Here is a 23,674-nt window from a genome sequence, read left to right as displayed (position 1 = left end):
TAACTATCACCACAGGATGACTGAAAGCAGAGGACATTCTCCACATCTTGAGGGGGAAAGACCACAGCTCCCTGAAACCCCCAAGTTCAGTCCCAGTTGTAGGGCAGGGAAAGTCCTCTGTCCCAAACCCTGGGGAGCTGCTGCCAGTCAGTGGAGAGAATATTAAGAATATTAAGCCACTGGTCTAACTCAGTATGTGAGGGACGCAGGTGGCACTGTGGGTTAAAGCCTCAGCGCCTAGGACTTGCCGATCGAAAGGTCGGCGGTTCGAATCCCTGCGGTGGGGTGCCTCCTGCTGCTCGGTCCCAGCGCCTGCCAACCTAGCAGTTCGAAAGCACCTCCGGGTGCAAGTAGATAAATAGGGACCGCTTACCAGCGGGAAGGTAAACGGCGTTTCCGTGTGCGGCTCTGGCTCGCCAGAGCAGTGATGTCACGCTGGCCACGTGACCCGGAAGTGTTTCCGGACAGCGCTGGCCCCTGGCCTCTTGAGTGAGATGGGCGCACAACCCCAGAGTCTGTCAAGACTGGCCCGTACGGGCAGGGGTACCTTTACCTTTACCTAACTCAGTATGAGACAACCTCTGACATTCCTGGGTTTCCCAAATCATCCCCTGCTCTTCCCCAAAGACACACAGGCAACAGAAAGTTTTGATAGCCACATCTTTCCAAAGTGGCTTATTTATTAATAGGCCAACGTTCCCAAACCGACTGGGGCAAATTGCAGCCATTATTATACACAAGACTGGCGGATTGCTGTCCCTAAAGGGCTCAGATGGCAGGAGCTTGGTGCATACGTGGGAGCGGGCCATTTTCTTTCTGCGTGGCGCATGCAGAGGCATGCACAACCAAAGGACAGAATAACATGTCTATTTTTAGCAACACTCCTACATGCATAGCACCAGGGGAAAGCAGTGCCTGAATTGCTTCTTGCTGGTGTGGCATGCAGAGAGAATTTTGCTAAAAATAAGCACTGCATTACCCCTTTGTGCATACATGGAAGGCAGCATCACGGAGGGAGAACACAGGGATGGAACACAGCTCAGTGGCTGCTGGTTGAGCACCTGCCTTGCATGTAGAAGGTCTCAGGTTCAGACCCTGGAAGCTGCTGTGTATGCTAAGCTAGGTTAGGGAATAAATTGTTTTCTCTCTCTCTCTCTCTCTCTCTCTCTCTCTCTCTCTCTCTCTCTCTCTTAATGCTGCCTATCTGTTTTCTGCTTCATCCCACATTTCGCCATTTCTTATATAAATAAAGATTTTTAAATTGAAATCTGAGATTTTGATCAGGGGAGGAGGTAGATACTTTTGACAATGTGGAATTATTTTGGCAACCTCAACTCCCGCAGACACACCAGGCCAGCACGACCCCAGTTCTTGCCTCTTGCTAGGTGGGTGATTCCTCCTACCCTAGAAGTGGAGAAGGAAACTGATTCAGGGTGTATTCAAAGCTGAATCTAGTATGCAAACTGAAACACAGCTGTGCCTCAAAAGTCTCACGAATTTGAAATTTTGTGATGCAGTTCTCCAAGATAGAGTGCTTACAAAAAAGCATATATTAAGGGAAATAGCACACTGCATATAATATTATGTTTATCAGGGGAAGATCAACTAACATGCTGATGAATTATCATGATGTGGGTTTTTAAAAAATGCAGAAATGTGCTGCAGAAATGTGGAGAAGTGAATTTAAGATTTGAAAAATGAGAAACTGTGAGAACTGAAATCTACAGAACCCTCCATCCCTACTCAGTCTCATCTGTGTTATTATTAAAAAGTAACCTGCCAAGTGGTGATACAGGCCTCATACCAGGTCGCAAGAGACAGGTTTAAGAGGACATCAACCACCTTGCCATCATCTACAAATTTACTCGCTCTCTTTGAGTGAGGAGGACCAGCAAGGGATACTTGGAAGGAAAGCAAATTTGTGATGAGATGAATAACAGCGATGGGATAAAAAGTTTTCAGTCCAAGAGAAGTTGTTTCATTAAGAGCTCAGTATCAACCCCACGCAGCGCAGAGGGCCACCCTTGGAAGGATCCAGCCATTTTCCCATGGTGATTCCTGCAAGTGAAAAACATGAGTATGGTTTGGGTGAGGGGCTCTATAGGCAGACAGGCCTAATTGATTTTAGCAGAGTTCTGAAAGGCATCAGGAATCTCAGTCGGAAACTCCAGCTGGATTATCTGAGCAGGCTTGACATGACTGCTGCCATTTAACAGGTTAAGGTGGAGAGAAGAAGAGCTGGTCCTAAAGGTTCTGTGTGCTTATCTGTTCCCTAGACAGCAAAATGGCCCTCGCCCTCACTTTCATCTGTTGTACTATTAACAGGAGAGAGAAAAACTAGTTTGTTATAGGGTTGGAGGGATTGTTATAGGATTGGATGATATCAGTGGGTCCCTTACTGGCCTGTGAGGTTTGGAATCCAGTAGAAAAACCTACTTACTGGTCAAACCAATTCCTATGTAAAGTTAATGACCTTAGCCACTCAGCTAGGTACTGTCACATCAGCAGTTTAGTGTAAGCCTTGCTGCCATAGAGATAAATAGGTGGGCTTTTCCCACCTCACCTGGCTGGAATAATAGGGAAAGTGGGGCTGTGTCTGTGTGTTTTGGCTGAACTGAAAGGAGACACAGAGCGACTTGACTTGAGAGGGCTGAATGTGCAGGGGGCGGCTCCAATATCAGTTGCCTTTTTCTAAAACTAGGGCTTGTCTTTGTGGAAGAAGGGAAATTCCTAGCTAGATTTTTGGGGAGGTCACAAAAAAGGCAGGAGAGGGACTCCTGACAACAAGTCCATAATGGGGAAGAAAGATCTGTTGGGGTGTTAATGCTGTGAGCCCCTCCATCCTATGCTCATGTTGTGTATGTGTTTAAATAAAACAATATATTCTAAATACATCACAATCTCCACTGACCCTCATTCCAAGAAAACTAAACCTCAGGAACACCTGGTAGAGTCTCTTGCCATTCAGAGATTCAGTGAGCACAGTATTTTAGTTTTATCTACAGGAATCTGAGGCACTTCCAAATGCCTAGAAAGGAGCAAGGAAAGTATTTAAGCAGTAATTTTACCTTGGTGCCATTTTTGTAATTTTAAGAGCTTAACCTGGGAAAGCTGAATGTTGTCACAGAGCACTTGGTGCCTCTGAGATTCTCCCACTATCAAAGGTGCCCAGAAGTTTTGTTCTCTGAGCTATTGTGGCAACTTTGCACTTGATGATTCTGTGGCAGAAAGAGGGAAGGATGTGCGCATGAGCAGCCCAGGGGTCACAGATCCCCAGAGAATGCACATCTCTCTCACCTGGACATCCGAACACATGGAGTTGCTTACAGTCGCAGAGACGTGACACGTGGGATATGGAAGGGGTAAGTTTCCTCTGATCCAGTAGAGCTAGACACAACATGGGGAAAAAACACAAATGAGAGGTTTGGGGAGAAGTGACAATACAAATTTGTGAAGCTATTTCACCTCATTAGCTTGTTTTAGGGAAAGTAGGATGTTTATTATGGCCAACTAAGAATTACTCCCAAATTGCAAACCACAGCCTCAATACAACAGATTATGAAGGGCAACGACAGGTTACATAACATGAGGAAAAAAGTGACATTTCAAATTTGCCACCTGCTCATTTCCTCAAGAAAAAAATACTCACGAGGGTCTCCAAAGACTAGCCTGGAAACAGCCTCATGAGAAGATAATTTATACTGCATTGACTTACATGTATAACCTAAGTGGAGTTACAAAGGCAACACTGACCTTTAAAAGGGACGGTAGAACACCTGTCATGTAAAAGGTTTGAAGGCTAATAAAACAGGTATTGATTAAAAAGGTTAAATAAGGCCATGGGATATGTGGCAACAGGCTGACATATGTGGCTCTTATAAATCAATGACTTTTATTCTCTGTTTAACAGAGTGAGAGGAAACACTGTGGGTGTCCATAAGGCCTCTGGACCTGATGGGTCATTCATAGGGTACTGGATTGTGGTCCCTGCTCCCAATTTCACCCTGCAGGCCCCCGTGCCCCTGCGCCCATCACAGCATCTAACTGAGCTACAGCCGTGCCGAATAATCTGGTTCTATGGCTGCTATTTCTGTGCTTTTATCTTTTCTTCTCCATGCTGTTTCATTGTTGGCGGTCACCCAGGGGGTTGTACAGCAAAGGCTGGTGTACAAATTATCTAATAAGCAGATGAATTGAATTGAATGTGAAGCCGCCCCCAAGGCCCCCCCTGCGTCTGTGCCCAACACTTACACTAATCGGTGCCGGATGGGACGAAAGTGCTTGGTGGTCTTGATGGCGAAGAAGATGCTGGGGAGGAGGAAGAAGGCGCAGCAGCCCAGGCTGAACCAGAAGGCATTCTGGGGGAGGAAGCACAGAGAGACAAACCCTGGTGAAGGGCTCCATCCTCTGGGAAGACAACCATGGCTGGCAGATCGCCAAATGAAAAGTTTACTTTCATACAGTATTCCGTTCTTTCATAAAATTCATATGCCCTTTGGCTGTCAAGAGAAACCTCAAAGTGGCTTACAAAAGAAATAGAACAGTAAAATTGTCAGTATAAACTGTTGAAAGCAGCTGTTTAAAGCGTTCAAAAAATAATCAGTGTCAATGATAAGCTAAAATCAGATTAAAACACTACTTCTGCTGCCAGAATGTCTGGATAAAGGTAAAGGTACCCCTGACCGTTAGGTCCAGTCTCAGACGACTCTGGGGTTGCGTGCTCATCTCGCTCTATAGGCCGAGGGAGCCGGCGTTTGTCCACAGACAGCTTCCGGGTGATGTGGCCAGCATGACTAAGCCGCTTCTGGCGAACCAAAGCAGCACATGGAAACGCTGTTTACCTTCCCGCCGGAGTGGTACCTATTTATCTACTTGCACTTGACGTGCTTTTGAACTAGCAGGAGGTAGGCAGGAGCAGGGACCGAGCAATGGGAGCTCACTCCATTGTGCGGATTTGAACCACCAACCTTCTGATCAGCAAGCCCTAGGCTCTGTGGTTTAGACCACAGTGCCACCCACGTCCTAGAATGTCTGGATAGGTATGCCTAAAGAAAAAAGGGCTCTGCCATACTGAAAGATCAATTTTTTGCAACTGTGTAAGGAGTATTATGTGGAACCTGAAATGGTGGCAGTTCCTCAGATTGAAGCAGGTGCATGTGGGGGAAAGGCAATCTCGCAGGGAAACTGCTTTCAAGTTGCTAAGGGCTTTCTATACTAGCACACTGAATCCGTAACCAGTGCAGGTCTCTGAGCAGAGGCGTTAGATGCTGAGAGAGACTCCCTGCTGTCAGCCATAATGCTCCAACTTCTTTGGAAAACAATAGCAATAGTGAGTCAGGCTAGGGCTTTGCCAGGAGTGGCTGCAGCCCCTGCTTGGGAGTCCAGAGGATGTGGGGGCCCTAATCTTGGCATGCCTGCAGAGGGTCCTTAGCCCTGTCCTTACCTGCCCTGTCACAACCTCACAGGCCAAGCGGGGAGGCCTGATTAGCCACACCCTGGATCTGAGGAAACACATCAAGCAAAAGGCAAAGAGGAAGAGGGCCAGCAAATTTTAGACAGTAGAAGAACTATCTGGAGCACTTACCCAGGGATCTGCAATACGATCACACAAGATCACCCGGCCATTGTCTAGAGCAGTGGAGAAAGGTTTGCAGGATGCAACATCCTCAGTTAGCTGGAACGGAAAAGGAGAATTGCTTGCGCATATCACAACTTGTTTAAGCAGTGCATGGAGAATGAGGCTCACAGGGCGCTTCCAGACTGTCACTATTTTGGGGCAGGATTCAATCACATACTGACAAATTCAGCTTGCACTATTAAAGTTGTTATTCTTGTACAACAAACCTGTCCCCCCCCCCCCAAAAAAACCTGGATATTTGGGCTAAGGAAAATGAGGGGGTAATACACTGGATAGTGAGGGATAACAATTGCTTGCTGAAGCATCCTATAACTCACAAACAAATTTGAATCACTGCTTTAAAAACAGGTCACCTGGAATGGAAGTGGCCAGAGACAGAATACAGGTGAGTAGATTTCTTACGCTCTTTTTTCACCAAAACTCAGAAACTGCTTACCAGGTGAAGCAGATCCACTAACACCAGCTTCCCAGCAGGTGGGTCCTTGTTGCTTATCAGGAGGCAAAGGGGAAGAGGCGAGGCAGCAGGGTGGTTGCAGTGGTGCAAACACATGGCATAACCAATCTGCTGCTCCTGTTGGTGTGTTAGCACTGCACTAATCTCCCTACCACCTCACCCTATCACTACTGGTAAGCAGCCCACCTACTTCTGCCTAAACTACAACTTGAGACTTGGTGAATTAATTAAAAATCTCAATTAATGAACAACTGGCATTTGCAAGCCTCCAATAAGTCACAGAGGCCTCCATGCAGGCAATTTCTTTCCTGAATTATGCTGGCTTCATCCAGCTGACCCTTTAACTAATACACGACTTTCCCTTCTTCTGCCCTCATGATGCATTTCCCACAACAGGCATCTTGCCCTTCTAATGCACCTGATCAACATCCCACCCCAAGGCAAGGTTTGTCCAGTGGTCGCTGCCACTTTTGTTCAGCACCATCTCACTCCTGAGGCACCACTCGGGTGCAAAAGAATCTCATACTTACCACGCTCCTCAGCCATTTCAGGTACTGTGAGACGTACCCCACCTCTTTCCTTACAAAGCAATCCAGCTCCTGGAGGAGAAAGGAGGTGCAGGTTGAAGGACTCCAACCAGTGCTTCTCAAGAGGGTAATCAGAGATGCCCCACCCCTGTCCCTCCACCAATTAATACATAATCTTCCAAATTGAAGATTGCTCCTACATAAAAATTATGTTGCAAATATATGTTGTTAGCTAGGTTGCAGTTCACATTTATTGGAAGCAGACTGCACGTGTTGCCCATTTGCAAAAAGTGTTTTGACACAGATCCAGCCATGAGATGATCAGCATTAGACCTAGGTTCAAATCCCCTTTCAGCCATCCGTTCACTAAATGGCCCTGGACAAGACACTCAGCTGCTTCTGTTTTATACCACAGAAATCTGTGGGGCAGCTGACATGCACCTGGCAACTCTCAGTGCTGCTTCATACAGCCCATGTGTGCTTTGAGAACACACAGCATATAGCTTTGGTCAGTCCTGGTTTCTTCTACCTCTAATGCACACACATTTCCTACAAACATCCAACTGACTTTCTGTTTTTCTTCCTTAAGAAAACTTCTAGAAACCTAACTTTCCTCTTGCTTTCCAACCTTGCATTTTTATTATTCTCTTCCTCCTTGTCTCACTTCACTTTCTTCCATTCAGGGGGAGGTTTCAATGGTGGTCACACTTGCTGTCAACAACACCTTTGCCTCTCCCCTCCTTGTGTTTCTGGTCCTGACTGAGAGCTTTTGTGGCAGGGTCTATGAGTATAACAGGCCTCCTCCCAACTAGTAAGGTAAAGGGACCCCTGACCATTAGGTCCAGTCGTGACCGACTCTGGGGTTGCAGCGCTAATCTCACTTTACTGGCCGAGGGAGCCAGCGTACAGCTTCCGGATCATGTGGCCAGCAGGACTAAGCCGCTTCTGGCTAACCAGAGCAGCGCACGGAAACGCCGTTTACCTTCCCGCCAGAGTGGTACCTATTTATCTACTTGCACTTTGACGTGCTTTTGAATTGCTAGGTTGGCAGGAGCAGGGACCGAGCAACGGGAGCTCACCCCGTCGCAGGGATTCGAACCGCTGACCATCTGATTGGCAAGTCCTAGGCTCTGTGGTTTAACCCACAGTGCCACCCGCGTCCCCCCATCTAGTAAAAAGGTACCCCTGCCCGTACGGGCCAGTCGTGACCGACTCTAGGGTTGCGCGCTCATCTCGCTCAAGAGGCCGGGAGCTGCCGCTGTCCGAAGACACTTCCGGGTCACGTGGCCAGCGTGACGAAGCTGCATCTGGCGAGCCAGCACCAGCGCCGCACACGGAAATGCCGTTTACCTTCCCGCTATAAAGCGGTCCTGAAATATGCTCAGAGTCGCAAAGTGATTTCATGCTCTTTATTCAGCTCATAGTGTGAGGAGGAATGAATGAAAGTCCCCTCAAAGTATCTGCTTTATATACATTATTTACACAATGGGCTGCACATGATTGGCTAATTCTGGAATTCTACTGTAAGCCAATCAGGTTGTGGATTCACTTCTATCTGGAGCATGATTGGGTGGTTCCTGCCAACCAATCATATTGCTGCATTGTTCTAGGACCAATCAGACTGCTGCATTCTGAATCCTATTGTTCTAGGACCAATCAGACTGCTGCCTTTTGGATCCTATTGTTCTAGGACCAATCAGACTGTTGCAGTTTGGATCCTATTCCATTCAGTACATAACAGGTCCCTATTTATCTACTTGCACTTGGGGGTGCTTTCGAACTGCTAGGTTGACAGGAGCTGGGACCGAACGACGGGAGCTCACCCCACCGCAGGGATTCGAACCGCCGACCTTACGATCAGCAAGTCCTAGGCACTGAGGTTTTACCCACAGCGCCACCCGCGTCCTCCTCATCTAGTAGGGAGGCACAAATTTCAGTTGCTTTCAGTTTCTCACCTTTGCAGTCATACGTTTAATTCTTATAGCATCAGTTTACCATTAAACTGGTAAAATTTTACTGTGAATTTATCCCAAAATACATATTTTTGCAACACAGCTTTCAGTAATATAATACATTTTTATGTTATTTTTGCTACCATGCATGTTCATGCACTTTACCCTAGTATATGCCTTTCTGTAGACATTACTTGGCTGGAGAACTGCATTACAAAATTTAGAAAAATGCTGATTTTGGTCGGTGTCTTGTTTCTGAAGCCACCAGTTAGGCAGTCTCAATTTCAAGTTTCTCTCCTACTATCTAATCCAGTACTCTTCCCCACAGTGGCTAATTATATGGCTTCACAAGCAGGATATGCTGGTGCAATTCAGAAGTGTGCAGCACCTGATGCATGAGATGTTTCCTGCTCACTTGACCTACCTTGCTGCAAAACGTGCTCAGTGTCATGTGTGCCTCCTAGAACAATGACATGTGGAGCAGCAGCCCTCTGGCTGAAGACAGACGTACCATTTCCACAGCAAAGGAGGTAGATTGATAGCACTGCTGCTGTTCTTGCACACCAATGCACACCTATATTTCACCCTCTGTTACAGCCACAAAATATGCTGAATAATGCCATCACCTCTCCTTCTACTCACCTGCCTTAGGATTTTCCGAGTCTGTATGGGGAACATCTTCTCAATAAGGCCAATCTGAGACTCGGTATTGTTTATCTGAGCCTGTTGGGGAAGCAGTTAGAAAGTTTAGCAATCTGGGGAGTGCTGACAGATGATAAGAGCATCACAAAGGTGGCTGGACCAGGTCAATAGCCCACCTAGTCCAGCATCCTGTTTCCACAGTGGCCACCCACATGCCTGTGGGAAACCTGCAAATAGGACCCAAGCACGAGAGCACTCTCTCCTCCTATGGTTTCCCGCAACTGGTATTCAGAAACATTGCTTTGTATGATGTACAAAGCCACTGACAGGCCTCCCCTCCATCAGTCAGGCTGAAAGTAGAAGTGACAAGGAGCACAGGGCGGCTGCTGAGAGTGACAACCTCTTGCAGTTTCTTCCTCGGTTCCCTCCAATGCATCCTTTGCTAACCTGGTGCCTCCAGATGTTCTCCAAAGCACCTGAAGGGTGCCAGGTTGGCAAAGGCAGGTGTGGATCATCATGCCTGCTGGTTGCACATGTTTGTGTTTCACGGTCACAAGCCATCACCACCCACACTAATACAGCAAAAAAACAAGCATAATAGAACCCCAGCACACAGGAAAGTCTTTCTGTGTAGAAAATACATATTGTATTTGACATATACATGAAGGAATTGCAGAACCTTTTCTTTTATCGAAAGGAGTTTCCTATCTCTGTAATTATGGTTCAATACCCCCAAGCAACCTTTCCACTTGGTGCATAATTTTGCAAGATGCTTGTGGTGGAATTTAGATTACACTTCATTACCCTGTTACAGTCACAATCCTTGAAAGATGAAGTTACAGAATGTGCTTGCTGAAATCCCTCAGTGGTGAATTAAATAGAAGCAAGGGCTTCTAATGGAGAGTAAAAGAGGCACTGCATGCTGCTTAGAAAGATACGCAGAACTTGAAGAGTTCCTTTCAATGGGGTTTTAATACGCAAGATGGCGATGGTATGGATAATACAAGTGCAAAGCCCAGGTTATTGAAGATACCAGAAGGAAGAAAAGAAGCAGGAAGAAAAGATACAATGTCTACAAAATTTGGAAATTAGGAACCAACAAAGCAAAAAGCATAAGCAATTTATGCAAAAAGTGATGGTGGGTATGTTTCCGAGCACAATTCAAAGTGTTGATGCTGACCTTTAAAGCCCTAAACGGCCTCGGTCCAGTATACCTGAAGGAGCATCTCCACCCCCATCGTTCTGCCAGGACACTGAGGTCAAGCGCCAAGGGCCTTCTGGCGGTTCCCTTTCTGCAAGAAGCTATGTTACAGGGATCCAGGCAGAGGGCTTTCTCGGTGGTGGCACCCGCCCTGTGAAACACCCTCCCACCAGATGTCAAAGAGAAAAACAACTACCAGACTTTTAGAAGACATCTGAAGACAGCCCTGTTTAGGGAAGCTTTTAATGTTTAACAGACCACTGTATTTTAATATTTTGTTGGAAGCCGCCCAGAGTGGCTGGGGAAACCCAGCCAGATGGGTGGGGTATGATTAATAAATTATTATTATTATTATTATTATTATTATTATTATTATTATTATTATTATTATTACAAACCCCTTAGCCATTAATAAATTTACCAGAGCTGCAATCTTAAACACACTTGCTAGGGAGTATTTCCCACTGCACTCAGTGTTGCTTATGAGTAAACCTGCTCCAGATTGCCCAAAAGGGTTGCCAGTTTTAACTAATTTAATTAGTAGATAAACTAATTAGAAATGGAATCACATATTAAATTTGTCTCAGCTCCACAAGTGACTGTGTCTGCCTGAAATTGCAGGGCAGGCAGCTGCTTAGGGAACACAGGCACTCTGGACACATCAGCTGTCTTCCGAATGTCAGCATTTTGTGGGAGAGATTCAAGCGCATGCCAAATACATAGGTTTACATGCCAAATACATAAAGAGACATGTTGACATGTTGTCCAAGTATCAGCAAATCTACTTTAAGACAGTAAAAACGTTTTGCAATTGAGAAAGCTATGGTGAAACACATTGAAAAGTGTGAGATGAACAAATGACTAACGGAAAGACTTGTAAACAACTTGTGAGCAAATCAAGAAAAATGCAGGAAGGATGCTCATTGCAGTGCCATATAACCTTCCTGCAAATAAATCAGAATAAATGCTTGTTATATCTAAACTGCACATAAACTTTGTGCAAGCAAAGCTGGATGAATGCTCAATAAACCAATTGCCTGGAGAATTCCACTGTTTTTCTCCTTGCTGCACAAGATTTGTTGAAGAAGAAACCTAAGGGTGGATATTCTTTCCGGTTTACATTTGAAACCAGAATAAAATGTGTATTTCAAGAAAAAGGTTACTTCCAGACAACCATTCTGATCTGTTTGTGGGCAGATTAGGTAATGTTTCATCAAGCAAGTGCTATTTCACACTTCCCAGTGCATTCCCCTGTCACTTTCCTTATGGCAAACAAACATCTTTTGGGAAAGACAGCCCAATTAGCTATAATTGCACAACTGGAACTTGCTGGCATGCGACTGAGACGACCACCACCACCACCTCGAAAACAGTGACAGTCTGGAAGTGACCAAAGGCTATGCACCTTCTACCAATAAGAACTACAGGCAGCGGAAGATAGTGCAGCGTTGAAAAGACAATATGTTGCATTTTTTCAATCTGGTCACCCACAATACTGATGTTATTTTTTTTCAGAACTCATTCAGATTCTGGTGTGTTGGTTCTAATAGGATTATTCTAATATTTCTGAATCCCAAATAGACAAATAAAAAGAAAAAAGAGGAAGTCTTGTGTTTAAATTTGCAAGCTGACTCACATTTAGCAAGGTCCTTCAAGCGACCTCAAAAAGAATATATCTGGAGGTTTCAGAAACATGCTAATATATATTATGTATTATATAAATAACTAGATTTAAAACTACCGGTGACATACTAGAATAGTGCAGACCTGGAGAATTCTATGGAGAATGAGTTTTAGCACCCCAAAGAACCCCATTCCAGCTGTATAACCTGTAATAATACCTGGAGGCCAGGTCCCAGCGTTGATAAGTAATCGACACTTTCTTTCAGCTTTGCCTATAAGAAAATGAACAGGTGAATCGTACCCCATAGAAGAACCATTCCCCTCATGATCTGTTGCTTTCCCCTCTACCCACTACTCTCACTTTCACCTTACCTAAAACCAAATTTGCAGCCTACAATTTGGAGACTTTCCACATCTAGAATTCATGTGGGCCAAAGCCACATTGTGTGGCTTAGAGATATGACTGGCTTACTCATGAAGCAAAACAAGTTTTTTTGAGAAGCGTGGACTGTCTCAGGCAAAACTTCTGAGGAATTTTAAGACTAAATAAATGTTTCAAGGGAGTTCAGCACATTCCTAGGTTTTTATTTAAAGTCTCTAATCTGCCTATTGCAAACCCTCCAAGTGTCCCTATTTTCCAGGGACAGTCCCGGAATTACAGAAGCCATCCTAGTTTCTGATTTGACCCCAGAATGTCCCGGTTTTGCTTTTTCCTCCCCTCCACATCTTGGAGAACAATTAAAAGTGGTGGAGAGATCAGAATCCCCATCCCTGTCCTTTCTGGAAACAGGAGCCTTTGCTGCATGCTTTTGTGTGTGTGTGTGTGTGTGTGTGTGTGTGTGTGTGTGTGTAGGTGCAAAAATGGACTCTTGTTTATACTGAAAATAAAATACCTGCACCAAATGAAGGAAATTTTGGCACTGGCAAACATAGCCCTTCCTATAATTTTGAAGGAAAATGTACCCAATCCACTTTAGATTCTTCAATTGCAATGCTTCAGCAGCCAGCCATTTTTTAGGATATGTGTGGAATGTTTATTCCTATATTGTAAATGGAGCCTTACACTGTCTACTCAGAAGTAAGTCCCATTGTATTCAATGGAGCTTACTCCCAGGTGACTTGGTGGGTAAAGACTGTGCAGTGCAGCCTTACACTGCAATCCTTTTTACTCAGAAGTAAGTCCCACTAAGTTCAGGAGGATTTACTCTCTGGTATGTTCCTGGTCAGTCTCACAGTTTTCATTATTATTACAGTGGTACCTCGGGTTAAGAACTTAATTTGTTCCGGAGGTCCGTTCTTAACCTGAAACTGTTCTTAACCTGAAGCACCACTTTAGCTAATGGGGCCTCCTGTTGCCACCAGAGCATGATTTCTGTTCTCATCCTGAAACAAAGTTCTTAACCTGAGATATTATTTCTGGGTTGTTGTTGTTGTTGTTTAGTCGTTTAGTCGTGTCCGACTCTTCGTGACCCCATGGACCAGAGAACGCCAGGCACCTCTGTCCTCCACTGCCTCCCGCAGTTTGCTCAAACTCATGCTGGTAACCTCGAAAACACTATCCAACCATCTCGTCCTCTGCCGTCCCCTTCTCCTTGTGCCCTCCATCTTTCCCAACATCAGGGTCTTCTCCAGGGAGTCTTCTCTTCTCATGAGGTGGCCAAAGTACTGGAGCCTCAGCTTCACAATCTGTCCTTCCAGTGAGCACTCAGGGTTGATTTCCTTCAGTATGGAGAGGTTTGATCTTCTTGCAGTCCATGGGACTCTCAAGAGTCTCCTCCAGCACCATAATTCAAAAGCATCAATTCTTCGGCGATCAGCCTTCTTTATGGTCCAGCTCTCACTTCCATACATCACTACTGGGAAAACCATAGCTTTAACTATACGAACCTTTGTTGGCAAGGTGATGTCTCTACTTCTCAAGATGCTGTCTAGGCCTGTCATTGCCCTTCTCCCAAGAAGCAGGCGTCTTTTAATTTCGTGGCTGCTGTCACCATCTGCAGTGATCATTGAGCCCAAGAAAGTAAAATCTCTCACTACCTCCATTTCTTCCCCTTCTATTTGCCAGGAGGTGATGGGACCAGTGGCCATGATCTTCGTTTTTTTGATGTTGAGCTTCAGGCCATATTTTGCGCTCTCCTCTTTCACCCTCATTAAAAGGTTCTTTAATTCCTCCTCACTTTCTGCCATCAAGGTTGTGTCATCTGCATATCTGAGGTTGTTGATATTTCTTCCGGCAATCTTAATTCCGGCTAGGGATTCATCCAGCCCAGCCTTTCGCATGATGAATTCTGCATATAAGTTAAATAAGCAGGGAGACAAAATACAGCCTTGTCGTACTCCTTTCCCAATTTTGAACCAATCAGTTGTTCCATATCCAGTTCTAACTGTAGCTTCTTGTCCCACATAGAGATTTCTCAGGAGACAGATGAGGTGATCTGGCACTCCCATTTCTTTAAGAACTTGCCATAGTTTGCCGTGGTCGACACAGTCAAAAGCTTTTGCATAGTCAATGAAGCAGAAGTAGATGTCTTTCTGGAACTCTCTAGCTTTCTCCATAATCCAGCGCATGTTTGCAATTTGGTCTCTGGTTCCTCTGCCTCTTCTAAATCCAGCTTGCACTTCTGGGAGTTCTCGGTCCACATACTGCTTGAGCCTTCCTTGTAGAATTTTAAGCATAACCTTGCTAGCATGTGAAATGAGTGCAATTGTGCGGTAGTTGGAGCATTCTTTGGCACTGCCCTTCTTTGGGATTGGGATGTAGACTGATCTTCTCCAATCCTCTGGCCACTGCTGAGTTTTCCAAACTTGCTGGCATATTGAGTGTAGCACCTTAACAGCATTATCTTTTAAAATTTTAAATAGTTCAGCTGGAATGCCATCACTTCCACTGGCCTTGTTATTTGCAGTGCTTTCTAAGGCCCATTTGACTTCACTTTCCAGGATGTCTGGCTCAAGGTCAGCAACCACACTACCTGGGGTATACGAGACATCCATTTCTTTCTGGTATAATTCCTCTGTGTATTCTTGCCACCTCTTCTTGATGTCTTCTGCTTCTGTTAGGTCCTTTCCACTTTTGTCCTTTATTGTGGAAATCTTTGTACGAAATGTTCCTTTCATATCTCCAATTTTCTTGAACAGATCTCTGGTTCTTCCCATTCTATTGCTTTCCTCTATTTCTTTGCATTGCTCGTTTAAGAAGGTCTTCTTGTCTCTCCTTGCTATTCTTTGGAAATCTGCATTCAATTTCCTGTATCTTTCACCATCTCCCTCGCATTTTGCTTGCCTTCTCTCCCCCGCTATTTGTAAGGCCTCATTGGACAGCCACTTTGCTTTCTTGCATTTCCTTTTCATTGGGATGGTTTTCGTTGCTGCCTCCTGTATAATGTTACGAGCCTCCATCCATAGTTCTTCAGGCATTCTGTCCACCAAATCTAAATCCTTAAACCTGTTCCTCACTTCCACTGTGTATTCATAAGGGATTTGACTTAGATTGTATCTTACCGGCCCAGTGGTTTTTCCTACTTTCTTCAGTTTAAGCTTGAATTTTGCTATAAGAAGCTGATGATCTGAGCCACAGTCAGCTCCAGGTCTTGTTTTTGCTGACTGTATAGAGCTTCTCCATCTTTGGCTGCAGAGAATATAATCAATCTGATTTCGATGCTGCCCATCTGGTGATGTCCATGTGTAGAGTCGTCTCTTGTGTTGCTGGAAAAGCGTGTTTGTGATGACCAGCTTGTTCTCTTGACAGAACTCTATTAGCCTTTGCCCTGCTTCGTTTTGATCTCCAAGGCCAAACTTGCCAGTTGTTCCTTTTATCTCTTGACTCCCTACTTTAGCATTCCAATCCCCTATAATGAGAAGAACATCCTTATTTGGTGTCACTTCTATAAGGTCTTGTAAGTCTTCATAGAATTGGTCAATTTCAGTTTCTTCAGCACAAGTAGTTGGTGCATAAACTTGGATTACTGTGATGTTAAAAGGTCTGCCTTGGATTCGTATCGAGATCATTCTATCATTTTTGAGATTGCATCCCAGTACAGCTTTCACCACTCTTTTGTTGACTATGAGGGCCACTCCATTTCTTTTATGGGTTTCTTGCCCACAGTAGTAGATATGATGGTCATCCGAACTGAATTCACCCATTCCCGTCCATTTTAGTTCACTGATGCCCAGGATGTCAATATTTATTCTTGCCATCTCATTTTTGACCACCTCCAACTTACCCAGGTTCATGGTTCTTACATTCCAGGTTCCTATGCAATATTTTTCTTTACAGCATTGGACTTTCCTTTCGCTTCCAGGCATATCCGCAACTGAGCGTCCTTTCGGCTTTGGCCCAGCCGCTTCATCAGCTCTGGATCTACTTGTACTTGCCCTCCGCTCTTCCCCAGTAGCATGTTGGACGCCTTCCGACCTGAGGGGCTCATCTTCCAGCGTCATATCTTTTATATGCCTGTTGTCTTTGTCCATGGAGTTTTCTTGGCAGGGATACTGGAGTGGCTTGCCGGTTCCTCCTCCAGGTGGATCACGTTTGGTCAAAACTCTCCACTATGACCTGTTCATCTTGGGTGCCCTGCTCGGCATAGTTCATAGCTTCTCTGAGTTCTTCAAGCCCCTTCGCCACGGCAAGGCAGTGATCCATGAAGGGGATTTCTGGGTTAGCGGAGTCTATAACCTGAAGCATATGTAACCTGAAGCATATGTAACCCGAGGTACCACTGTATTCCTTTTCCCTGACAGGGACTCAAGGCACCCTACGGCTAAATTTTTAATTCATTGCCTTTATCTGTTGAAGGTGTTGTACATGATACCTTCCCTCACACATTTTTTTTCTTTACAACAATCCTTTGAAGTAGGTTCAGCAGAGAGGTTGTAATTGGCTCCAGGTGACCAATGTAGACCTGTATAGGATGTCTGTGTGTGCAGTGAGATCAAACAGGGGAGAACCTTCCTGATGTAGAATAGGATGTCCCTATTTGCATCAGATAGCCAGTGTGGTGCAGTGGTAAGAGTGTTGGACTAAAACCTAGGAGACCAGGGTTCAAATCCTCACTCAGCCATGAAACTCACAGGGTGACCTTGGGCCAGTTGGTGCCTCTCAGCCTAGCCTACCTCACAAGGCGTTGTGCAGATTAAATGCGGAGCAGAACCAGGTGTGCCACCCTGAGCTCCTTGGAGGAACAGGTGGGATATAAATGCAATGAAAATAGCCAGTGCTCACCTGTACTAGGCAGACAATGATAAAAACAACAACGAAGAAGCTACAAATATTTGCTAAAGCGAAATGTGCAGCAAACATGGGGCAGGGGAGCGGAAGTGTAATCAAGTAAACTGTCGAGGAATTTCAAGGAAGGCTGAAAAAGATTCAGTTCAGGGGTTCAGCACATCCACAGCTTGAAGCCTGAAAACCAAGGACGTCTTCAGCCGGGGCCCGGGGGGGGGGTTCTCTTCTGTGACACGTTGTACACTTACCACAAGGTCTTCCATTGTGAGGACCTTCGTATTCTGAATATCCTTGAGCTTCTGAGCTTCCTCAGTGAGTCGTTCTAACAGGGCTCTGTCGTTCTGCAGGGAACACCAATAGTTCAGATTGGATAGAGGGCAAGGGTGGGAATTTGCGAAAAGCTCCCTTGATTCACTTTCCTCCTCCCCTTGCAACCTAAGCCTTTTCCACACTATACATTCAAAGCACTATGACACAACTTCAGTCATGGCTTCCCCCCAAAGGATGCTGGGAGCTGTAGTTTGTTAAGAGTGCTAAGAGTTGTTATGAGACTCCTTATTCCCCTCACAGAGCTACAATTCCCAGATTTCCCTGCAAAGAGGGAACAATTGTTAAATCACTTTGAGAACTGTAGCTCTGTGAAAGGAATAGGGTGGGCACCTTCTAACATCTTCCAGCACCCTTTTTTTAAAAAAAAGAATAAATAAATTTTCATTTTTCACATCACACATAAAATATAAATTTCTGCATTGCAGGGGGTTGGACTGTATGACCCTGGGGACCCCTTCCAACTGTACATTTCTATGATTTATTGATTCTATAACTCGCAACACATCAACCAACTTGCTTAGAAATATCTGATCAAATTCTTATGGTTCACTCCAAAAGATGTTTCCACATAATACCATGAAATCCCGGTGGGTTATAAACACAATCTTCTTGACACACACAACCCCAAAACAGTTGCCACACAAAATAGAAAAGGTGAGGGTTAGAATTCCCTTTGTTCGCACACTTCTGGCACATCAGCTTTTCAGCCAGGGCTCTTGTCCATGCTCTGGAGTAGCATGCTTCATTGTTCAAGCTCAAGGCAGGGGGCCACTGCATTGCTATTTCCATACGTGCTGCCACAAGAAGGGACGTTAAAAGTTCTTTAGAGCAGACGTGTCCCTTATTCCAAGTAAAGCAATTTGAGAAGAAGGTTGTAGGTCCATTTTGTATATTAAACTCAACTCTTTAAATACCAAAACCCAAAATGGGTTAAAAAAAAATCAAAACCACATCGTATGTATGCAAGTTCCAGTTTCCTGACATCGCCTCCGACAGGTTGATGTTTCCTCTGGTATCATGTGGGAAATTTGATTCAAGTAGACCATGCACCCTGAGGTGAGTTAAACATCTCTTGTATACAAAGGAAGCTGCTTAATTTTATTGCCCTGTTTATCAAAGGCTTTGTCAGCTGTTTTCATTGCCACTGTAAGCTGTTCCCTGCTTGATTCAGTTGATGCTATAGCTCCCCTCCCCTCCATAGTTAAATCTTGACATAGATCGTCTCAACTTTTCTAGTTGGCAGTCATTTCTGATAGGATAAAGTTTTTTATAGCTTCATATTTCTTTGGGAGTTTTCTTTGTTTAGCGGCCATTACCTGATGGCCATTACCATTCCTGGATAGAAGGCGATACCCTGTCGCTTGCCAGGCTGCATGTTTATTTCTTTCTCAATGTCTATAAGGTTAGTTGGTGCATTGATAGTGCTTGGGGAAGTGGGGTAAAAAACTTAAACTGCCATCTTTATCAGGCCTCCCCTCCAGTCTTCTCATCTTTCTGCACCCATAAAGAACTACAGCTCCCATTATTCTTGGGGGGGAAGTCGTAACTGCTTAAAGTGCTGAAATATTGCTTTAAAGGTACAGTGCAGATGAGGCCTCAGTAAAGTTGAGGATACCTACCTGAACCTTGCTAAGTCTCTCAAGTTCCACTGCCAAATCTTGAATGTTTGTCCTCACTACAGGGTTGTGCATCTAGAAAAAAAAGAGTAGCAGTAAGAGTAACACTTAGCATTGCTATAATATTATTTTCAAGTACAGTATTCAAAGCATCCACAAATAATATTCTCAGCAACTGATAGAAGAAACAAGAGACATACAAGGCTTTTGCTTCCCATACAATCCCTCTCACCTCTGCTTTGAACTCTGCATAGTCTACCCGGTCAATCCTGCTGTCTCGGAAAGTCTCCAAGTCCTTCTTCCCTTCTGCATTTAACAAGACGATGTCTTCAAAGCGGATATTGAAATTGTCCAAGCGCTTCTGAAACTCTGCAGTGTACTGCAGCAAAAGGCGGGAAGGTGGCATAAGTGAGCACAATGACTTAAATCCAAAAGAGAATCCGAAATCCCAAAGAGCAGAATCAAGATAGGCTCCACTGCAACCCATGACTGCTTGCTTGAGTCTCCTGCCACCTCTCCACAGCTTCCTGTAGCCCAAGGAGCAAAGCACTCCCTTCAAGGGCCAGGTGAGGGCAGAAAGCAGCAGAGGGGATTATCCTAGGCTAGAAGTTCCCAAACTCTACCCCATGGTGGATCACTTGAAAATTGCTGAGGGTCTTGGCAGACCACTCAATGTTTTTTTCTGCCTGTTGCAGAAATTCTAACATGCTGTGCTAGATGCTGCTTGGTGCACAGCTCTGGAAAGATAAGGATAGTCACATGGGCGTGGTTCCAAGAGGGTGGCTCAAGTATAATGCTTTTGCATAGATGCCCCATCCCTGGAACATAACCCTTATGTAAGATGCGATTGTACTGGATTATTGCTGGCCAGCTCCAGCCTCCCACCCCTCCATTCTATATACTCTCCTACAATTTTCTTTTCTTAATCCAAAACTGCTTAGATCAGGCTTCCTCGGCCTTGGCCCTCCAGATGTTTTTGGCCTACAACTCCTATGATCCCTACCTAGCAGGACCAGTGGTCAGGGATGATGGGAATTGTAGTCTTAAAACATCTGGAGGGCTGAGGCTGAGGAAGCCTGGCTTAGATAATCTAAAGGTGGGGAAAGTCTAGGCAGGTAGAGGCGCCTTACTCCTCTCCCTCCAGTCATTTTCCAACTCAGAAGAACCCTCCCAAGCTGCTATTTTTACCCATGAGGAGAAAAATGCAGGAACCCCAAGGACTGCATCTTGCTAACTTCTACTCAGAGTAGACCTGTTGATATTAATGGGCCATAGCTAGCCATGTTGATTACTTTCAGTGGGTCTACTCTGAGAGTAACTAGCACTGGATACAACCAATGTTTATCCAACTGAGAAAGCATCTTGGACTAAAGAGGGTTAAGCAGCCTCTCCTTCTTTTGCTTAGACTTGCACCTTGCTGAGCCTGCTTTGAGTGTTAGGGTTTGGTTGTTTTTTAAATGGAGGAAATAATCACAGGACACTTCATAACACCTAATTTGAGTCCAAGTCTCATGGGAGTAGTTTCAGTGAACCCTGAATTACGTTCAGAGATTATGCAAAGATTAAACCAAAATTTGGTTTTGTGGTCAAAATTAATAAACTATGCAAGAAGTGGCTTATCTGAGGGGGCGGGGGCAGTCCCAAAGTTCATTTTTGGTCAAACAAAACAAAGTGCTTGTTTACTAATTACATTTAAACCTTGTATTTGATTTTTTTTTATGCCTGTGGTGACAAACAACAAAATGCAATGCATGATAAATTAGAAGAATCAAAATAACCTTAACAATAAAACCCTATAAAAATAAGATAAGATTTTTAATTTAATTGCAAAAATGGCCACTCAGTAATTGTACAGAAGAAACATGGGGGCAGCCCTGTTTTTTCCTATACAATTCCTCCTGAGTGATGGAACACAATCAACTGCTCCCAGGGGCACTTGCTGTATTTATGTGCTATGTATATGGCAGCAAGAATCCCTGTGTGCTGGCGCTCCAGGCTGTGGGTGGCTGGAGTAACTACTTTTAAAAGTTTAAAAGGGGGGAAAGCATTTTATACAAATGGAGGCAGCGATGTAGCCCTCATAAGTACCTTGGATAAATAACTGCAACTGTGTGTTTCCGCATGCATCTCAAATGGATTTTCCTTTAAAATTCTGCGTGGAAATGAGATGGACTTACTCTTGTGGCACACAGACGCCAGGTATTCAACCCAGGAGAATGGCCAGGGGTTCAAGAGGAACAGACACCAAAGGAAATTGCGTCACTCTGCCTAATGGTAGGGCCGGCCCTACTTAGTAGGCATGTGCTTCCTGTAACTTGCCCAAGTTCACATCCTGGCTGCACTTTCTGAACCAGCTGATATGCCTGAATGATCTTCAGTGGCAGCCTCATGAGGAGCTGCAACCTGACTGAGATGTAAACAGAGGCATGATTCATCACAGCCAGATCTGACACCTCTGGTGTTCCATGGGATGAGTACATGGGGAAGTTTCCTGTTTGCTTGTTTAACGCCAAACAACAAAAATCCATATTTTCCTAAATACTGCAATTATGCAGCTTGAAACAAACACAGGTCAACTGGGTGGATCTGCACAATTTACCTTAGTGACATAATTTGAGGGCAGAGTGCAACTAAGGTTTTTTTATGGCTCCATCTTACAGCCATTTCAAACGGGAGACATTCCTGAGTACTGGGGCCACTCACTATTTCACTCACTTGGCTTCTAGTGGTGTCTGGATTTGTTGTGCAGCAGCAGCGAGGAAGGAGAAAGAAAAAAAAAAGGCAGGATGAGCCAACAGGCATGTGGATAGCAGTAGTGCTATGAGAGAAGCCAAAAGGGTGCTTGCAGCAGCCGTCAGCAATGAGAGCTGCTACAGTCACCTGAAGATTTGTGATGACATGGAGGCTCTGTGACTGAGTGGGAGAAGAAGAGATGTAAGTTCAGCAGAGGAACCATCTTACCTTGGAAACTTGGAGATATTTGTCAAGGGTGTAATTGTCCTCCAGCTGCAGAACTTCCCAGAGACCAGCCCCATTCTTACATTGCCTGAAATAAGGAGTGGAAACAGGTTGACCTGGCCTCCCTCCTTCTCTCCCCTTTCCGCATCCCACAATATTGCTGGCTTGCTTAATAGTTCCATCCCACTCAATGTGTGCTCTTAGCTGTTGCTCACATCACTTTTCAAAAACATGGGTACCATTCTCCAAATCACATCACATCTGGAGATGTGGCAATCTTATTTACAGGGAACCACTCAGCAACGCACAAACATTCCAAGAAGGAAAGCAGAAAATGCTTAAATAAACAAACAAATCCTGCCTGCTAAACCACAAAATAGAAGGTGGATTAGTATTGCTCAAAGGAGCCTTAATTTTAGCTCCTTAGGATCAACAACGCTCTTGGCCTTGCTCTAGAGTCATCTCGGTAGGAAGCAAGGACAGAGCCCCAAATGTCCTGTGTACTCAAATGCCCCCTGAGTAGCCTGACAGCAGGTACACTCACTGATAAGCAGAAGTGATCTTGAGGCTCTTCTTCAGGCCAAGGTGCTCAGTGATATTCATGGAAGGAGGCAAGTTGCCAGGCATGTCGATGAACTGGAGATTGGAAAGAGGAGCAAAACGTCATTTAGAGCCAATTAACACTAACAGACCAGGGCAGGGATGAGCCTTAGAAATCCATTTTCCAGCTAGTTCTAGAGGCCCACAACAGCTGGCCTCCTGCTTCTTCCAGCCCTTGACTGCAAGAACACCTGTTTGGAGAAGACCATGCCTGGTTGAGCTCCTGTTGCCCACTGGCCTGGCCCACTCCTGCCAAAGGACTTGGACGGCGCTTCTGGCCTTTGGGACAGGAGCCATATGTAGCCACATCTCCTTCCACAGCAGAACCTAATCTGAATCTTCTCTGTTGCCAGCCCACAAAGTTTCCCACAAACTGCTGAGAGAGTCATCCTCTTGCACTGGTGCTGTTCTGCTGCTGGCATATTTCCCCACAATGTTTGATGTAAAAGTGACTGCTATCTTCCAGCAATTCATCAATCCACCAACTGTGTGTAACTGATGAGGTGAGATCTGGTCCACAAAATCTTATGCCAAATATCTCTATCTAGGAGTGAGGCCTTGTCAGCATATAATATCTGTGCTCAGAGAGCTGGAATGGTTACCAGTTTGCTACTGGACAACACTCAAGGTATTACTATTAGTACAGAAAGCCCTTAACAACTTGGGGCCAATTTACCTGTGAGATCACCTCACCCCATATATGCCCACTTGGCTGCTTGCATGTGTGGAACTGGAACTGCCACAGGTCCCACATAATACCCATTCTTGTGTCCAGGGCAGCTGTCTACCAGCTTGCCTGCCTGCACATTGTCTCCCCAGAGTGCTGCATGCTCTGGTTATCTCCCACTTGGACTACTGCAATGCACTCAATGTGGAGCTGCCTTTGAAGGTGACTTTTTTGAACTAAAT

The 23,674-nt window shown here is 44.9% G+C and overlaps 1 protein-coding gene across 1 annotated transcript in view; it reads right to left on the bottom strand.

Annotated features, from left to right (window-relative positions):
* Window positions 1-646: 646 nt before the first annotated feature.
* PROM2 (prominin 2) overlaps window positions 647-23,674 on the bottom strand; it is a 48,983-nt gene continuing 25,955 nt past the window's right edge. Inside the window, exons 13-24 of the mRNA XM_083753213.1 lie at window positions 22,710-22,801; window positions 22,169-22,253; window positions 19,440-19,586; window positions 19,211-19,282; window positions 17,510-17,602; window positions 12,256-12,309; window positions 9,214-9,294; window positions 6,623-6,691; window positions 5,585-5,674; window positions 4,252-4,358; window positions 3,298-3,387; window positions 647-2,058 (exon numbers count right to left, since the gene is read on the bottom strand). Coding sequence (XP_083609339.1) covers window positions 3,324-3,387; window positions 4,252-4,358; window positions 5,585-5,674; window positions 6,623-6,691; window positions 9,214-9,294; window positions 12,256-12,309; window positions 17,510-17,602; window positions 19,211-19,282; window positions 19,440-19,586; window positions 22,169-22,253; window positions 22,710-22,801 — 954 coding nt within the window. The 3' untranslated portion in view covers window positions 647-2,058; window positions 3,298-3,323. The remainder of the gene's footprint in view (window positions 2,059-3,297; window positions 3,388-4,251; window positions 4,359-5,584; window positions 5,675-6,622; window positions 6,692-9,213; window positions 9,295-12,255; window positions 12,310-17,509; window positions 17,603-19,210; window positions 19,283-19,439; window positions 19,587-22,168; window positions 22,254-22,709; window positions 22,802-23,674) is intronic.

Source organism: Podarcis gaigeae (genome assembly GCF_964106915.1).
Source record: "Podarcis gaigeae genome assembly, chromosome: 8".
Taxonomy (NCBI): domain Eukaryota; kingdom Metazoa; phylum Chordata; class Lepidosauria; order Squamata; family Lacertidae; genus Podarcis; species Podarcis gaigeae.
The sequence above is the reverse complement of the archived record's forward strand: the minus strand, read 5'-3'. Positions and strand labels throughout refer to the sequence as shown.